Source organism: Ranitomeya imitator, chromosome 5 (genome assembly GCF_032444005.1).
Source record: "Ranitomeya imitator isolate aRanImi1 chromosome 5, aRanImi1.pri, whole genome shotgun sequence".
NCBI lineage: Eukaryota > Metazoa > Chordata > Amphibia > Anura > Dendrobatidae > Ranitomeya > Ranitomeya imitator.
The window spans coordinates 276574396-276593403 of NC_091286.1; the positions used below are offsets into that span (position 1 = coordinate 276574396).

At 43.8% G+C, this 19008-nt stretch overlaps 1 protein-coding gene across 1 annotated transcript in view; it reads right to left on the bottom strand.

The window, feature by feature from the left end:
• Positions 1 to 637: 637 nt before the first annotated feature.
• Positions 638 to 19008, bottom strand: part of ZUP1 (zinc finger containing ubiquitin peptidase 1) — a 96552-nt gene continuing 78181 nt past the window's right edge. The window contains exons 9-10 of the mRNA XM_069726186.1: positions 8402 to 8622; positions 638 to 907 (exon numbers count right to left, since the gene is read on the bottom strand). Coding sequence (XP_069582287.1) covers positions 860 to 907; positions 8402 to 8622 — 269 coding nt within the window. The 3' untranslated portion in view covers positions 638 to 859. The remainder of the gene's footprint in view (positions 908 to 8401; positions 8623 to 19008) is intronic.

Genomic DNA, 19008 nt, shown 5'->3' on the forward strand with positions numbered 1-19008 from the left:
TGGATCACAATTCTACCCGTAGCTGTTAGGGGCGCATGTCAGCTGTTCAAAACAGCTGGCATGGGCCAAGAAAGATGTAGGCTCAGAGCTGGAGCCCACATCAAAGGGAGGAACACGACATGTGCCGTACATGTATGGCGCATGTCGCAAAGGGGTTAAAGAAGTTGTCTACTACTTGGACAACTTCTTCTCTTACCTTTCAGTTGGCCCCGATAACATAATAACGCTTATACTCACCTTCTGTGCTGGCACTGTTCCCGCGGTGTCGACTGTCACTCTCTCCCGGTATCTCACCCGTTGTTATGACACATGATGCCGGAGCCAAATCAGAGCTGGCATGACTATCTTCTTTGGACAAATTGAACATGAAGAAGCCAGGGATCAACATGCATCCTGGACTTCCTCTTCATGTTCCGATTTGTCTGAAGGTAGAGACCAAACAAGAAACATTTTGATCAAGAAGGGGGTTGTCTTAGTAGTAGACAACCCCCTTTAACATTAATACAGAACAGTGCAGGGACAAAATTAACTCTAAGCAGCACTGAACGGCACAGCAATCAGACTCCTCTACAAAGTGATAACTTAAAAAATTATCTAATGTAGACCTATAATAAAAACACTCTTCCGTAGTTTTTTTTAATGATTTAATCTTTAAATTTTACAATCCTTTATAAAAACCTAACATCATATATTACAGTCCCTGAGCCATATTTACAATACTGCAATAAGATCGGTTAATAATATTATACATGTGAAAATGGGAGAAACCCCCTATCCCCAGGAATGGACCCTTTACAGCAGTTAGAGTAAGCGTTCCATTGTAAAATGATTGCACGTGTGAAGGCCGAATAATTTTTCTTTAAGGAATTCTTTCAGCCAGGAAGATTTTTGACATCTGTAAACGGTCCTTGAAATACAAAAATCGCATGTTAGATTTGCAGCATTTATCACAGTGTCAGTACAAGCAGTGTATCACTACGCGCAATATAAAAAAACAACAACAAAACAAACAAGCCAGTGCAGAACATTTGTGATATTGCATCTCAGTCCCATTCACAGTGTTCAAGTGCAATAGTAGACCACACATGCACAAGGTTGTTGGTTCCGGAAGAAAGCAGACTTGTTTTTATAATCCTATTTTTTGTTATTTGTATGCTAGCTTTCTGACTGAGCACTCCGCCTTTCACCATGTGGTGATTTCAATTACTGTTCCTGCCAACCCATAAATGCAGGCACGAGTGAGGCGTCCACATTAACCCATGCATTCAGACATCAGCCTAAAAGAGGTATTCATATAGATAGGAACCCATCATACTCATGAGGCCACCTTGACGTTGGTTGATGGACAGTCATTATTTGGCCAAATTTTGTGCAAAGCATCTCAGGTATTTTAAATGTATTTTTTCCTAATATTCAAAAGCCATTTTTGCTATTCACATTTTATATATTTCACATTAACATGCTTTAACACGTTGAGTGCAACCTTCTTTGTATATTTTCTACATAAGCAGAACTAAATGTATCTTATGACTCATCTACAAGAACTATAAATATGGAAAGATGAATAAATATTATAAGCAACTCAAAACCTAATAATTCTGATGCAGCTTGCCAAACATCTGCATTTAAAATTTTCATTTAAAAAAATGCATTTAAATTTAATTGAAAAAAAAAAGGGGATATCTGGCGACTTTCGAAGATGCTCTGGAAGTGAGCAATGACACTTTAAGATCACTGTACAACCTTTTGACTGGTTCCAATACACTTATGTTCTAAGGGCTTATTTACAAATCATTTCATACATGTGCTTTTACAGAGTCAAAAAAAAATTCTTGCTTGGATTTTCAAAGATTTTTTTGTGATGTGTAGGGAACTAATTTTTTCTTATATTGGAGGAGTGGAACCAATGTAAAGGAACTAGGAAATAAGTGTCTATTTTTCTTATTTTATTTACAACCCCAAAGAACTCATTAAAAATCTAGGGGGCAAGAGTCAGGGCTTAAAGGGAACCTGTCACCCCCAAAATCGATGGGGAGGTAAGCTCACCGTCATCAGGGGCTTATCTACAGCATTCTGTAACGCTGTAGATAAGCAGCCGATGTTACCTGAAAGAGGAGAAAAAGAGGTTAGATTATACTCACCCAGGGGCGGTCCTGCTCCGATGGGTGTCTCAGGTCCGGAACAGCGCCTCCCATCTTCATTCCATGACGTCCTCTTCTGGCCCCGTTGAGGGCAGAGTAAAAGTACTGCAGTGCGCAGGCGCCGGAAAGGTCAGAGAGGCCCAGCACCTGCGCACTGCAGTACATTGCTCTGCCCTCAACAGGGCAGACAAAATACGCCTGCGCTGGAGCCGCGGCGTGAAGACCAGAAGAGGACGTCATGGAATGAAGATAGGAGGCGCCGGAGCGGACGTGAGACACCCATTTGACCGGACCGCAGCGGGACCGCCCCTGGGTGAGTATAAAACAAACAGAAAAAAGGGGATCCCAGAATGTGATAGAAGATACTTCGCAAAAGTAGGAGTATACATAGCATTTAATAATTCATTAAAACGTTCCAGGACACATCAAAACATACACTGCTCAAAAATCAAAGGGAACACTAAAATCCCACATCCTAGATATCATTGAATGAAATATTCCAGTTGTAAATCTTTATTCATTACAAAGTGGAATGTGTTGAGAACAATAAAACCTAAAAATGATCAACGTAAATCACAACTAATATCCCATGGAGGTCTGGAGTTGGAATGAGGCTCAAAATCAAAGTGGAAAATGAAGTTACAGGCTGATCTAACTTCAGTGGAAATGCCTCAAGACAAGGAAATGATGCTCAGTAGTGTGTGTGGCTTCCACGTGGTTGTGTGATCTCCCTACAATGCCTGGGCATGCTCCTGACAAGGGGGTGGAAAGTCTCCTGAGGGATCTCCTCCCAGACCTGGACTAAAGCATCCGCCAACTCTGGGACAGTCTGTGGTGCAACGTGCCGTTGGTGGATGGTGCGAGACATGATGTCCCAGATGTGCTCAATCAGATTCAGGTCTGGGGAACGGGCAGGCCAGTCCATAGGTTCAATGCCTTCATCTTGCAGGAACTGCTGACACACTCCAGCCACATGAGGTCTGGCATTTCCTGCATTAGGAGGAACCCAGGGTCAACCGCACCAGCATATAGTCTCACAAGGGGTCTGAGGATCTCATCTCGGTACCTAATGGCAGTCAGGCTACCTCTGGTGAGCACATGCAGGGCTGTACGGCCCTCCAAAGAAATGCCACGCTGGACCATTACTGACCCACTGCCAAACCGGTCATGCTGAAGGATGTTGCAGGCAGCAGATCGCTCTCCACGGCGTCTCCAGACTATGTCACGTCTGTCACATGTGCTTAGTGTGAACCCTACTTTCATCTGTGAAGAGCACAGGGTGCCAGTGGCGAATTTGCCAATCCTGTGTTCTGTGGCAAATGCCAAGCGTCCCACATGGTGTTGGGCTGTGAGCACAACCCCCATCTGTGGATGTTGGGCACTCAGACAATCCTCATGGAGTCGGTTTCTAACCGTTTGTGCAGACACATGCACATTTGTGGCCTGCTGGAGGTCATTTTGCAGAGCTCTAGCAGTGCTCCTCCTGTTCCTCCTTGCACAAAGGCTGAGGTAGCGGTCCTCCTGCAGGTTGGCCTGCTGACAGACACAGCAAATCTTCTTGCCACAGCTCGCATTGATGTGCTATCCTGGATGAGCTGCACTACCTGAGCCACTTGTGTGGGTTGTAGAGTCCGTCTCATGCTACCACGAGTGTGAAAGCACAACCAACATTCAAAAGTGACCGAAACATCAGCCATAAAGCATTGGTACTGAGATGTGGTCCCCACCTGCAGAACCACTCCTTTATTGAGTGTGTCTTGATAATTGCCAATAACTTCCATCTGCACAACAGCATGTGAAATTGATTGTCAAACAGTGTTGCTTCCTAAGTGGACAGTTTGATTTCACAGAAGTTTGATTTACTTGGAGTTTTATTCTGTCATTTAAGAGTTCCCTTTATTTTTTTTTTAGCAGTGTATATAATTAGATCCCTAAAGGACCTGCAACGCAGTCAGCAAGTTCAATCAGGGCACCAATTGTCTATACTGTACTACCCATGTCAGTACCACTGACATGTAGGGGAAAAACCTAATGGGGTATTACAGAGCCATATCAAATAACTAGACTGAAATGGTCTCACCAAATTCAGGTTGGTGTTCGGACCTCTGGGAAGGATTCTTCAGACACTCATGTAGAGTTGTGGGCACCAAGCCACTAGAAAGTCATGCATATTATGGGTTGAAATAATTAAAGACAGTTAACAGTAAAATCCACCTCCCGCCGCGTTTCATCCCATCCGGACTCATCAGGGGATAAGGCAGCCAGGATGGAGGGCTCCACTATACAAGATAGAAAAAGAGAGCCTCCAAAATCAAACCTTTTGCATGAACAAATCAAAAGCAGGTGAAGAATTGGTTTTATTTATTTTTTACGCCATTCATAGCGTGGTATAAGTAATTAGACTACTTTATTCTTCGGGTTACAGCGATAGCTGATTTCTATTGATTTTTATGTTTGCTGTCTTGATGTCATGCACTAAAAGACGCTTTTTTTTGCAAAAATTAAGTTGAAGAGCTATAATTTTTCTATATTTCAGCTGACAGAGCTTGTTTTTTGCCGGCCGAGTTGACGTTTTTATTGCCACCATTTTCGGACATGACATTTTTTTATTGCGTTCTATTCCAATTTTCATGAGGCAGGATGAACAAAAAACAGCAATTCAGGCATTTTTTTAATGTTGTTCTGTGTATGGTAAAATTGAAAAGGTAGCTTTATTCTTCGGCTCAGTACGATTACAGCGATACCACCATGGCAATGATCGGTCGCTCGCGATGTCGCGGGGCACCGATCAGGGAGCAGAGGCGACTCCCTCCCTCTGCATGCCTTCTAAATGCTGGGACCTGAGTGGCGGGTGTAAGTTGTCAGAATCAGAGGACACCCAGCGACGAGCACGCGGACACAGGCATTTCGCCTGGTTGGCTTCATCTGAATCACACCTTTAGTCATTAGAATTTTGTGATTATAATAAAAGCTTTGACGAGCAATGCCTCATTATTAGCGGTCTTTCACTATTGGAGTTATCTTTGGCTTCCACTACATTATTATTAGATCAAGGGAAATTATACCTCTAGATGTTGCCAAAGTTCCTGGTAAAGGAGATCCAGAATGTCTCGGAAAGGATGAGAATCTATGTGAAACAGGCCTTATTAGGCCAAAAAGGCGCTATTAGAATAATTCTGGCCCTGTCTTCTCTCTCTTTCCTTACAACCTTTGAAAGGAAACAAAGTTGTGGAAAGGCAAAATTCAAAGACCAAAGCCAATTTTGGCAAAAGGTATATATCCCTAATGGATGATTCTGAGTATTTAGGGAGTAGAAAAGGTATGATTCGGTGTTGTGCTTGGGGGCGAATGGGTCTTTTCTTGGTTTGCCCCAGAGTGTGAAAATTTTGTTGGCTATACTCTGATTTAAACATCACTCACCCTGGACCAATATCTGCTGGCTTAGAAAATCCGACTGCACACAGTTATCCACTTATATGAATCACCAATATGGATATGACAACCGTTAACAGTTCTTTCAGATTCAAAGAACTTGTAGAGAGGGATTTGTATGAACTGCTCTGCAGCACTCGAGAATCTATGTGAAGGCTGGAGGTTGTCCACAGGATTCCCTCTGATAAAATGATGTTTGGATATAAGAAATCTAACTATTGCCGAAGGTTCAGGAGGATAAGAATTTTTGCATTTGAAAAGTGGAAATTTTGTTCCATAGGCTTAAAATCGTGGACTGCAGAGGCCTTGAGTGAGCTTGTTCCCACCATACTGCTGGAACACAACCTGCTAAGTTTCCTAGAATAGACCTTGCCTTCCTGATCAACTCATGGGGACTGGAGATGTGGTTCCTTATCCTTAGAAAAATCTTCAGAATTTTCTCATGTAAGGAAACATAACCTTGAGAATGGCAAGGCTGGATACTAGAATTTATATTTTCCCTCTAAGTAATAATGCAATTTTCAGGGAATTTTTGATTATCTCCATGCATTGACACATGATAATAAGCATTCTTAATATATAGGACTTACCTGAAGCAGTCCTCAAAATGAAAGCTTATTGTCGACATGGTCTCCATCTTGATATTGTTGTATACCTTTTTATATTAACACTGATTCTTAATTCCACATTTGTGGTTATATATATATATATATATATATATATATATATATATATATATATATATATATATATATATATATATATATATATATATATATATATATATATATATATATATATATATATATAATATGAGCCCTTCTTCCTGGAATTTGGGACAGGAGACCAAAACTCACTTTTCCAAAAGAGAAATAATCTCTCTGTCACAACTCTATTGTCAGAATACAGAGGCCAAGGGCTCCTTCCCTGTCAATAACGTTAGGGGCGCCCTAGCTAGCACTATTCGATGGATTACTTCTGATGGTGAAGACGCCAGAGCCATGCTGAACTCCTGAATCAGTCCTATATCTGTCCCCCTCCCTCACCAAGGGAAGAAGGGAGTAATAGTGTATGTAGATAAATAAACCAGACCAACTACGGAGGACGTATAGGGATAATTGAAAATACCAAGCATACAAATATACACTTGCAGACAACAGAGAGAAAGACCGGGGAGAGAAGGAAGGAAAACCAAATAGAAGAGGATTAGAATTTGCACACAGCTGAAACAAAGCAACAGTGAGACTCCTCCACTCCTCACAAAGCAGTATAAGGGTATGTTCAGACGTTCCTGATTTCCATCCTTTTTTTTCAGGACTGTTTTTTAAAAAACTGCAGCTCTTGGCAGAAAACGCAGGTCCTTTTTTTGGTCCTTTTTTTGTCCTTTTTTGATGCGTTTTTTGATCCTTTTTTTGATCCTTTTTTTTATGCAGTTTTCTATGCAGTTAAAATGGCTGAAAATACCCTAACCCTACCCCTAACCGTACCCCTAACCCTACCCCTAACCCTACCCCTATTCTAACCTTAGTGGGAAAAAAAAAAAAATTCTTAATTTTTTTTTTATTGTCCCTACCTATGGGGGTGACAAAGGGGGGGGGGGTGTCATTTACTATTTTTTTTTATTTTGATCACTGAGATAGGTTATATCTCAGTGATCAAAATGCACTTTGGAACGAATCTGCCGGCCGGCAGATTCGGCGGGCGCACTGCGCATGCGCCCACCATTTTGCAAGATGGCGGTGCCCAGGGAGAAGACGGCTGGACGGACACCGGGACGCCGGGTAAGTATAAGGGGGGGAGATTAGGGCACGGGGGGGGCATCGGAGCACTGGGGTGGGGGCATCGGAGCACGGGGCGGTGGGATTGGAGCACGGGGGGGGGCGGGATCAGAGCACGGGGGGGCAGCCACACTCCGCCCACGCACTTCCGCCCGCTTCCCCGCACTTCCTGCTGCAGCGGTTCGGCACCACAAACCGCAGTAAAACCCGCAGATATTTTTTTCATCTGCGGGTTTTACTGCGGGTTTGACCTCACAATGGAGGTCAATGGGTGCAGAACCGCTGCGGCTCCGAAAAAAGAAGTGACATGGTACTTCTTTTTTCCCCGCAGCTATTCAGCGCGTTTTTTTTTTTTGATTTTCCGCATTGTGGGCACAGCAGTTCCTGTTTTCCATAGGGTACAATGTAATGTACCCTGCATGGAAAACAGCTGCGGACCCGCAGCGGGAAAATCGCGGCAATTCCGCATGAAAAAAAGGATCGTGTGAACATGGCCTAAGACTAACAGTGCAATCCAATTGCCAGAGGTGAGTATATATAGAAGAGGGGAGTGATAAATGCTGAACAGCTGAGATTATCTAAGCAGGAAAGCTTCAGAGACTCTTAGCTGATCACTAACCCTTGCACTGCTAATAGAAACCTGCACCGTTTAATAGGAAGGAGAAGTGGTTATAATCAGTGCAGAAGTATGTGAAATGCAGTCTTCTGGCCGGTCTGTCGCGGTTAATAAGGGAAAATCTCTTTCCAAAAAAATATGGAAGAGCCTACTACATTCTGAGATTTTTTGTTTTTTTCACAATAACATTTATGTAGTGGAAAAAAAAAAGAAATCTGAACAGCTCTACTGAATAACATTGGTCGGAGTGAACACTGTCAAGCAGCCTTACTCTATTTAGTAACAAGTCTAATTAGCAAGAGAAATAAAAACCTCTAGTTACCCATTATATTTTAGGAGGAATAACAGAAATGGCACAGCACAGAGTTCTAGGAAAAAAATGTTTCTGCAATGTTAATTCCTGGAATCCTGAGAGGTCATTATGAAATACTTACAGTCTTTTCTTCTGGGGAGAGTATGCCCTCTACCGCCACAATCTGGTATTGCTTATGTTTTAGACCACCTGCATATTTGCGCAAGTGTTTTAAATCAGCACCCTCCAAGCGTTGTTTAGTCAGTCTCTTCATGGACTCTGATGGACATCCAGGATCGAATAATAATAGACAGTAGGATTTATTTTTCCGTTCTTCAATTCCCACAATGGTTCGGCTGTGACCTATAGCAAAAATATTGAATAGAACACATATAAAATAAAAGTTTTCTGAACATTTACCACATATGAAAAACACATATTTAAAGGGGTTGTAAACCACTAGGTCAACCCCTTCTTGATCAAAATGTTTACCCCGCATAAAATAATAAAGCCTATACTCCCCTCCTGTGCCAGCGCTATTCCTGCGATGTCAGCAGTCTATCTCTCCGGGCTTCTCGAGCAGTGTTGTGACACGTGATGCCGGTACCCAAGTTACGTTGCAGAGAACAGTGAAGCACTTGTTTATTAAACCAAAAAATGGGAAAAATACTTTGCAAAAGTCACTGTGAAGCCCAATCATAAGGCCCTGTGCAGACATGATATGCAACTAACTGAAGTCAAATCAGCCTGGAAATAAGGCCTTACTATAGCCTAGAGCAGTGTTTTTCAACCAGTGTGCCGCGGCACACTAGTGTGCCGCGACACATGGTCGGGTGTGCCGCGGGGAACGGGAGTCAGCTGTTCTCTGTGCCGACTGTCAAGCTGACAGCCGGCACAGAGAAGCTGCAGCGCGCCGGCTCCCGGAGATCAATTGTACTCGCAGACATCTACCAGCTGCGAGTACAATTAAGGCTCTGACTGCTGGGTCAGAGCGACGCCAGCAGCGTGATCAAGTCATGTGATCACGCTGCTGACGTCACTATCCGGCGCGCAGGAGACAGAAGACACTTGGTGGTAAGTGCTCCTGTGCTGTGGAGCTGAAGACACCGAAGATTCAGCGTGGGGCGGGTTTATGGGGAGTATGTGGGGGGATTTATTAAGTGTGTGGGGGGGATTTATTAAGTGTGTGGGGGGGATTTATTCAGTGTGTGGGGGGGATTTATTCAGTGTGTGGGGGGGATTTATTCAGTGTGTGGGGGGGATTTATTCAGTGTGTGGGGGGATTTATTCAGTGTGTGGGGGGATTTATTCAGTGTGTTTGGGGGGATTTATTCAGTGTGTTTGGGGGGGATTTATTCAGTGTGTTTGGGGGGGATTTATTAAGTGTGTGGGGGGGATTTATTCAGTGTGTGGGGGGGATTTATTCAGTGTGTGGGGGGGATTTATTCAGTGTGTGGGGGGATTTATTCAGTGTGTGGGGGGATTTATTCAGTGTGTTTGGGGGGGATTTATTAAGTGTGTGGGGGGGATTTATTCAGTGTGTTTGGGGGGGATTTATTCAGTGTGTTTGGGGGGATTTATTCAGTGTGTGGGGGGGATTTATTCAGTGTGTGGGGGGAATTTATTCAGTGTGTGGGGGGGGATTTATTCTGTGGGGGGGGATTTATTCAGTGTGTGGGGGGGATTTATTCAGCGTGTGGGGGGATTTATTAAGTGTGGGGGGATTTATTCAGTGTGTGGGGGGATTTATTCAGTGTGTGGGGGGATTTATTCAGTGTGTGGGGGGGATTTATTCAGTGTGTGGGGGGATTTATTCAGTGTGTGGGGGGGATTTATTCTGTGGGGGGGGATTTATTCAGTGTGTGGGGGGGATTTATTCAGTGTGTGGGGGGATTTATTCAGTGTGTACGTGGGGGGGGGGCTGGAATTTATTTAGCATGTGTGGGGCAGGGTGCATTTATTCTGTGGAAGGGGATGGATTTATTCTACCGGAAGGGGAGTGGATATATTCTGTGGGGGTGAGTGGGGACATGGGGGTGGACACAGTAGCGAGGGGAAAAATGTGTGCTGACAGTACTGGGAGCAACGGTGATGGGATGTGTGAGGACAGTATGGGGAGTCGGGGGAATGTGTGAGGGGGGAATGTGTGAGGAGGAAATATGGAGAGAGCAAAGGGGTATGTTAGCAGGGGGGGATGTACAGGAGGAGGCTATTAGAAATGTGTGCAGACAGTATGGGGGGATGAAAGTGTGAGTGGACACATAATAGATACTGAGTAGTGTGAGGGTAACAGCCAGGAGGAGACAGTATGCCAATTAGGAGGAGTGTAATGAAGGGGCACAGTAGAGAGACTGGGCTCTCTATGAGGGACACCGTATGAGAAGGCAGTGTGAAGTATGGAAAAGAGAGAGAGGGTAGTGTGGATGGCATGTACCATAAGAGGGACAGTGAGGGTCATATTATGTGCTGGGAATAAAGTTAGGGGCAATTATTTACTCAGGGGCTCAGCCTAGGGCAGATATTGTTATTCCGGAGCATTATAATAACACTGCTATCTATCTTTAAGGGTGTTGTGTCGGGATGTGCTGCAGAAGACAGGAGAAGATGGAAGTCTGCAGAAACGAGCTCTGCCGGTGGATGAGAAGAGTCATCATGGCATCTGGACAAGGTGAAGATGAAAAGAAAGAGGCGACTCCACAAACGTCATCTATCAGGTACCTGGATGTAAATGTGTTTTTTTTGTGATACTAATTCTCATTTTTATTTGTTAGGAACATTAAAGGGGATGTCCAAGGTTGTGATGAGTCTGCAGTCATACTATGTGACTGCAGACTTCTGAATTCTCACAGTGCACACTGCTATCATAATTCTCTGATGTTGGTGATTTACATACATGCGGTCACGTGCTGACTAGACATGTGTGGCCTCATTCAATGAAAATGAATTGACTGAGGCCGGACACGTCTAGTTAGAATGTGGCCAGAAGTATCCAAATCACATACTTGTGCTGTCATGACCGTCCACTCTGGCCACCGGCAAGGGAGAATCCTGAAAGTGTGCAGTGCTTGCGCTGTGAGAATTCAGAAGCCTGCAGTCACATAGAATGACTGCAGACTTTCATCTCAAACCTGGACGCACCATTTTGTGCCATTTTGGTTGGTGGTGTGCCTCGGGATTTTTTAAGTATAAAAAGTGTGCCGCGGCTCAAAAAAGGTTGAAAATCACTGGCCTAGAGGACCAAGGCCTAGCTGCGTATATGTGAAATCAAACCTCAGCACGAGTCTCTAGGCCCAGCTTCGGCACAAAGGCATGAGGCTAGCATCAGCCCAGAGCCCTAGGCCATCAACACAACAGTCCACCATGCACTTACCTGTGCTGGCTCAACACCCGCTAGAAGAACAGGGGGAGCTGGTATTGCCGAGAGACCACCATGAAGGAAAGCGGCATCACATCAGGAATGTTGCATTACTGCCGATGATGCACAGGCTGGCTGTTGGCTGAGGGATCTCTCTCAGAGAGGTGTCAGCCACGGACCGCATTATAGGGGGAAGGGAAGGCCGAGTCCCCCCAGATTCCACTGAGTCCATAAAACGAAGCGCCACAGGCTCTCTTTACTCTAAGAGCAATCGCTCATACAACTATCCCCTCTGTATGGACAGGAAAAACACTGGAGGGTGAAGGAGGGAGGGGCTAAGACCTGTGATCCTGGCTCGCTATAGGTCAAGGAAGGACTATCTCCATGGTGCTGTCCGTAGAAACGGCCTGGAAAACAAGATTTAACCCCTTCACCCCAAGCCTGTTTTCACCTTCCTAACCAGGCAAAAAGGCCAAATTTTACAATTCTGACCAGTGTCACTTTTTTGGGGTAATCACTCAAACGCTTCAACGGATCTCACTGATTCTGAGACTGTTTTTTGTGACACATTGTGCTTCATTTTATTGGTAAATTTAGGTCCAAAATTTTTATGTTTGTGGGGAAAAAACTGGAATTCTGTTGAAAATTTTGTAAATGCTTAAACTTTTCATTTTTATGCCCTTAACCCCTTCACCCCCGGAGCTATTTACATTTTTTCGTTTTTCACACCCCCCTCTTTCCAGGGCCATAACTTTTTTTCAATATGGCCATGTATGGGCTTATTTTTTTGCGGGACGAGTTGTACTTTTGAACGATACCATTGGTTTTACCATGTCGTGTAACAGGAACTGGGAAAAAAATTTCAAGTGTGATGAAATTGCAAAAAAAAAGTGCAATCTCACACTTGTTTTTTTGTTTGGCTTTTTTGCTATGTTCACTAAATGCTAAAACTGACCTGCCATTATGATTCTCCTGGTCAGTACGAGTTCATAGACACCAAACATGTCTAGGTTATTTTTTATCTAAGTGGGGAAAAAAAGATTCCAAACTTTGTTTAAAAAAAAAAAAGGAGCAATTTTTCTGATAAATGTAGCGTCTCTATTTTTCGTGATCTAGGGTCGGGTGACTGCTTATTTTTTGCGTGCCGAGCTGACGTTTTTAATGATACCATTTTGGTGCAGATACGTTCTTTGATCGCCCGTTATTGCATTTTAATGCAATGTCACGGCGACCAAAAAAATGTAATTTGGGCGTTTTGATTTTTTTTCTCGCCAAGCCGCTTAGCGATCAGGTCAATCATTTTTTTTATTGATAGATCGTCCGATTCTGAAAGCGGCGATACCAAATGTGTAGGTTTGATTTTGATTATTGTTTTATTTTGATTAGGACGAAAGGGGGGTGATTTGAACTTATATATATATATATATATATATATATATATATATATATATATATATATATATATATATATATATTTTATATTTTTAAACTTTTTTTTATTTTATTTTGGCATGCTTCAATAGCCTCCATGGGAGGCTAGAAGCATGCACTACTCGATCGCCTCTGCTACATAGAGGTGATGTCACCTTTATGCAGCAGAATTGCAGACTTGCTATGAGCGCTGACCACCAAACGTCAAGGTATACCCATATAGAGCAGTCATGTTCCTACAGACTTGTTCACTGTGCAAGTAGCCCATGTGTACCTGTTTCCAAAATTGTTCTCTTGTGTCTACAAGACTGGGGAGTTACCCACCACTCCTTGTGGGCTATCTGCACAAAAGCTGTTCCACTCAGCATGTCCACATGGACATTTCCTCTCTGAACCCTGTTCACACAGGTAACATACAGATGATCTTAGTATACATTTTTTGCAAAAAACGTATCAACCAAACACCCTGTTTTTTACATCTTTTTACTAGGACTTGCGGATTACTGTGATTTTTTGGAAACTGAGTGTTTTTGGTTTTACTATGCTCTTTTGTGTCTTCAAGTTGTATTAGCGACGGATGGCCTCACGTTTCATGCGTTTTTTGCCGGATCCGTCGAAAATTCGTTTTCCGGCAGCCAGAGAAAACGGACATAAAAACATTTTTTGTGTCTGTCGAAAAAACAGACAGCGAAGGCGCCATCCAGCGTTTGCTATAATGGGACCCTATGGTGCCGGATCCGTCAAATGATGGAATCCGGTGACGGATTCCATTTTTTTTAAACTAAGCATGCATTTTCCATTCTGGGGGTCTCTCGCTCTCTCTCATTTTTTTCAAAATTTGCCGGTTTGAGCCTGACGGCAAAAACCTGATGTGTGAAAGTAGCCTAATCTAGCCCTTTCAACTAATCTAAATTTTTTATATTCAAGTTTTAATTATTTTATTTATTTTATTTTTTTTACACTTTTTGAAAGAAAAAAGCCCTCCAAAAAAAAAAAAACAGTATGCCAATCAGTAATGTGCGTCACTGAACAGTGATCAGCGGCTGCAGAACGCACGCACAGAAGTGGTGCAAAGGGGTGATAAAAAAAAGGTCCTGGCCAAAAGTGAGCACGAATGTTGAGTAGTGATGTGCAAAGAGGCGGTGCAGAGAGGTCACTGAGAGGCCAGACTGCGTTCCTGCTCACTGATTGGTGCGATCAGATGTCATTGTCCGACTGCTGACGCTGCTGTTTTTTAGCACCAGCCTATGATCGGTGCTGTTAGAGCACTGATCATAGCTGAACATCAATGTTTCAGCAAATTCTATTTGCCGAAACATTGAATTCACCGTGATTGGCTGTTCAGAATTGAGCAGTCAATGACAGCTATTGCAGTTACTGGGGAAAGTAAAACCCCCTGTGGCTATGAGTTCCGGACACAGTCGCCGCGTGATCGCCATGATGTAGCTGTATGTCATCAACCGAGAACCCCTTCCCAACCATGACATGTAGGTATGTCAAATGTCAGGGTTAAATAATAGGTCATTTTCTGATGACACATACCCAATGAGACCTGCATGGCAAACCTGGGTGGCGGGGTGGTCTTTATTAGGCTGCACTCCTTTGCTCTAGAAGAAAGCAATGAACTTTTTTTTTTTACGGAAAAGCTAATGTTTTTATACAAAATGTATTTCTTAAATATAGTGTATGTAAACGAGTTTTAAACAGTTTACCCCTTTATGGAAAATTTTTCAATAAAAGGCCTGGCTATAACAGCAAAAAAATATGCAACCCCACACATTACGGTTGGCCGAAATGTCCAAGCTCAGCACATCTGCAGTGGGCCAATAGTCATACAATTCTATAATAGTAATGTGTGGCAGGCAATGTTTTGAGTGTCGTCTTATGCCTCATGTCATCTTAACTCGGGGGTAGGTTCACACAAGCGTTCAAAAAAATAGTTCAGAGTTTCATCCAGAAAACTCAGATGATATTTTTCAATCCGTATACAATCCATTTTTTTTTTTTTACAGCAGCTATTAACCCCTTTCTGACATTGATGTACTATCCCGTCGAGGTGGCCTGGGCCCGTATGAGCACAGACAGGATAGTACATCATATGCGATCAGCCACGCTCACGGGGGGAGCCCAGCCGATCGCGGCCAGGTGTCAGCTGATTATCACAGCTAACATCCGGCACTATGTGCCAGGAGCAGTCAAGGACCGCTCCCAGCACATTAATCCCTGGAACACTGCGATCAAACATGATCGCAGCAGCGTTCCAATGGCATAGGGAAGCATCGCACAGGGAGGGGGCTCCCTGCGTGCTTCCCTGAGACCCTCAGAACAACGAGATGTGGATTGCAGTGTTCCGAGGGTCTCCTTCGTTCTCCTACCTGCAGGCCCCGGATCTAAGATGGCCACGGGGGGGGGCAAGCCTCCTGCACTGCCTGTCAGATCGTTGATCTGACACAGTGCTGTGCAAAGTGTCAGATCAGCGATCTGACACTGTATAGGGATGTCCCACCCTGGGACAATGTAAAAAAAGTAAAAAAAATATAATATTACACTGTATAAAAATATTAAAAAAAAATCCTAAATAAAGAAAAAAAAAATATAAATATTGTTCCAATAAATACATTTCTTTATGTAAATAAAACAAAACAATAAAAGTACACATATTTAGTATCGCCACATCCATAGCGACTCGACCTATAACACTGTCCTACTAGTTAACCCCTTCAGTGAACACCGTTAAAAAAATGAATAAAAAACGAGGCAAAAAAACAATGCGTTATCATCATACCGCCGAACAAAAAGTGGAATAACACGCGAGTAAAAAGATGGATATAAATAAACATGGTACTGCTAAAAACGTCATCTTGTCCCGCAAAAAACGAGCTGCCTTACAGCATCATCAGCGAAAAAAAAAAAAAAAGTTATAGCCCTCAGAATAAAGGGATGCAAGAATAATTTTCTTTTTTTTTTTTTATACAAAATAGTTTTTATTGTATAAAAGCATCAAAACATTAAAAAAATGATATAAATGAGGTATCGCTCTAATTGTACTGACCCGAGGAATAAAACTGCTTTTACCAAATGCGGAACGGTATAAACGCTCCACCCCCCCCCCCCCCCCCAAAAAAAAAAAAGAAATTCATGAATTGCTGGTTTTTGTTCATTCTGCTTAACAAAAATCGGAATAAGAAGCGATCAAAAAATGTCATGTGACCGAAAATGTTACCAATAAAAACGTCAACTCGTCCCGCAAAAAACATCACATCACATGACTCTGTGGACCAAAATATGGAAAAATTATAGCTCTCAAAACGTGGTGACGCAAAAACTATTTTTTGCAATAAAAAGCATCTTTTAGTGTGTGACAGCTGCCAAACATAAAAACCAGCTATAAATAAATCAAACCCCCCTTTATCACCGCCTTAGGGAAAAATAATAAAATAAAAACAATGTATTTATTTCCATTTTCCCATTACTGTTAGGGATGGGGCTAAAGTTAGGGTTGGGGCTAGAGTTTGGATTACGTTTACAGTTGGGTTAGGGGTGTGTCAGGGTTATGGTTGTGATTTGGGTTAGGGGTGTGTTGGGGTTAGGATTAAGGGGTGTGTTCGGGTTAGGGGTGTGGTTAGGGTTATGGTTAGGAGTGTGTTGGGGTTAGGGTTGGAGTTAGAATTGGGGGGTTTCCACTGTTTAGGCACATCAAGGGCTCTGCAAACGCAACGTGATGCCCGCAGACCATTCAATCAAAGTCTGCATTCCAAAACGCCACTTCTTCCCTTCTGAGCCCCGATATGCGCCCAAACCGTGGTTTATCCCCACATATGGGGTATCCGCGTACTCAGGACAAATTGGACAACAGCTTTTACGGTCCAATTTCTCCTGTTACCCTTGGAAAAATAATAATTTGGGGGCTAAAATCATTTTTGTGGGAAAAAAAATTATTTTTTATTTTCCCGGCTCTGCGTTATAATTAACTTTAGTGAAACACTTGGGGGTTCAAAGTTCTCACAACACATCTAGATAAGTTCCTTGGAGAATCTAGTTTCCAATATGGGGTCACTTGTGGAGGATTTCTACGGTTTAGGTACATCAGGGGCTCTGCAAATGCAACGTGATGCCCGCAGACCATTCCATCAAAGTTTGCATTCCAAAATGGCACTCCTTCCCTTCCAAGCTCTGCCATGCGCCCAAACGGTGGTTCCCCCCCACATATGGGGTATCAGTGTACTCAGGACAAATTGCACAACAACTTTTCGGGTCCAATTTCTCCTGTTAACACTTGGGAAAATAAAAAATTGGGGACGAAAGCATTCAGCTACTTACCGGCAGTGGCGCTTTTCGGAGGCCCATGACAGCATCACGAGAGAGGAGATCCACACTTCAGGAACAGGAAACCTACAGATATAAAAGGGCGGCACCTCTCTCCCGAAAAATGCCGCTACCGGTAAGTAGCTCAATGCTTTATTCGGACTCCCATGACAGCACCACGAGAGATTTACAGAGATATAAGCTACCTTAGGGAGGGACTATAGCCTGCAGCACCCTTAACCCGAAGGTGGGCTCTGAGGAGCACCCCAATTCCAATTGATAGTGTTTAAAAAAGGTGAAAGGGGATGACCATGTGGCCGCCTTACATATTTGTTCGATTGATACTTCAGATCTTTCCGCCCAGAATGATGCCATGGCCCGGGTGGAACGCGCCCTCAGATTCTGCGGAGCTGGACCCCCACCTGCTGTATAAGCCAGAGAGATAGCCTCCCTAATCCATCTAGCTAGTGTGCATCTTGATACTCTAAACCCTTTCCTAAAGGTACCGTCACACTAAGCGACGCTGCAGCGATACCGACAACGATCCGGATCGCTGCAGCGTCGCTGTTTGGTCGCTGGAGAGCTGTCACACAGACAGCTCTCCAGCGACCAACGATGCCGGTAACCAGGGTAAACATCGGGTTACTAAGCGCAGGGCCGCGCTTAGTAACCCGATGTTTACTCTGGTTACCATCGTTAAAGTAAAAAAAACAAACACTACATACTTACCTACCACTGTCTTTCCCCGGCGCTCAGCTTCTCTGCACTCCTCCTGCTCTGGCTGCGAGCGCCGGGCAGCCGGAAAGCAGAGCGGTGACGTCACCGCTGTGCTTTCCGGCCGCTGTGCTCACAGCCAGAGCAGGAGGAGTGCAGAGAAGCTGAGTGCCGGGGACAGACAGCAGTAGGTAAGTATGTAGTGGTTGTTTTTTTTACTTTAACGCTGGTAACCAGGGTAAACATCGGGTTACTAAGCGCGGCCCTGCGCTTAGTAACCCGATGTTTACCCTGGTTACCAGCGAAGACATCGCTGAATCGGCATCACACACGCCGATTCAGCGATGTCAGCGGGAGAGCCAGCGACGAAACAAAGTTCTGGACTTTCTTCCCCGACCAGCGATATCACAGCAGGGGCCTGATCGCTGCTGCCTGTCACACTGGACGATATCGCTAGCCAGGACGCTGCAACGTCACGGATCGCTAGCGATATCGTCTAGTGTGACGGTACCTTAAGACCTTGAAAAAATAAGAATAGGGCATTATCTCTCTTCCAAGTATCAGTGACTGAGAAATATTGCAGAAGACATCTTCTGACATCTACTGTATTGAGTTCCTCTTATTTAGAGTTAGAAAGATTAGGGAGAAATGATGATAGAACTATTTCCTGAGACCGGTGGAAATGGGATGTTACTTTCGGCAAGTAGGCTGGGTCCGGCCTGAGGACCAACCTATCCTGCAAGAACTCTGTATTGTAGGGGTTCGAAGGGTTCTTTTGTAAAAGATGAAAGGACCAGCTGCTTCGAAAGCATCACCAAACCAGGGATTCAAGCTTCAGGAGGCTAATTTGCATATTCCAGGTGCCTTCTGGGAGAAGCGAAGTCTCCCGAAGCTAGAAGATCGTTGGGTACAGCCGGGACCAGCTGCTTCGAAAGCATCACCAA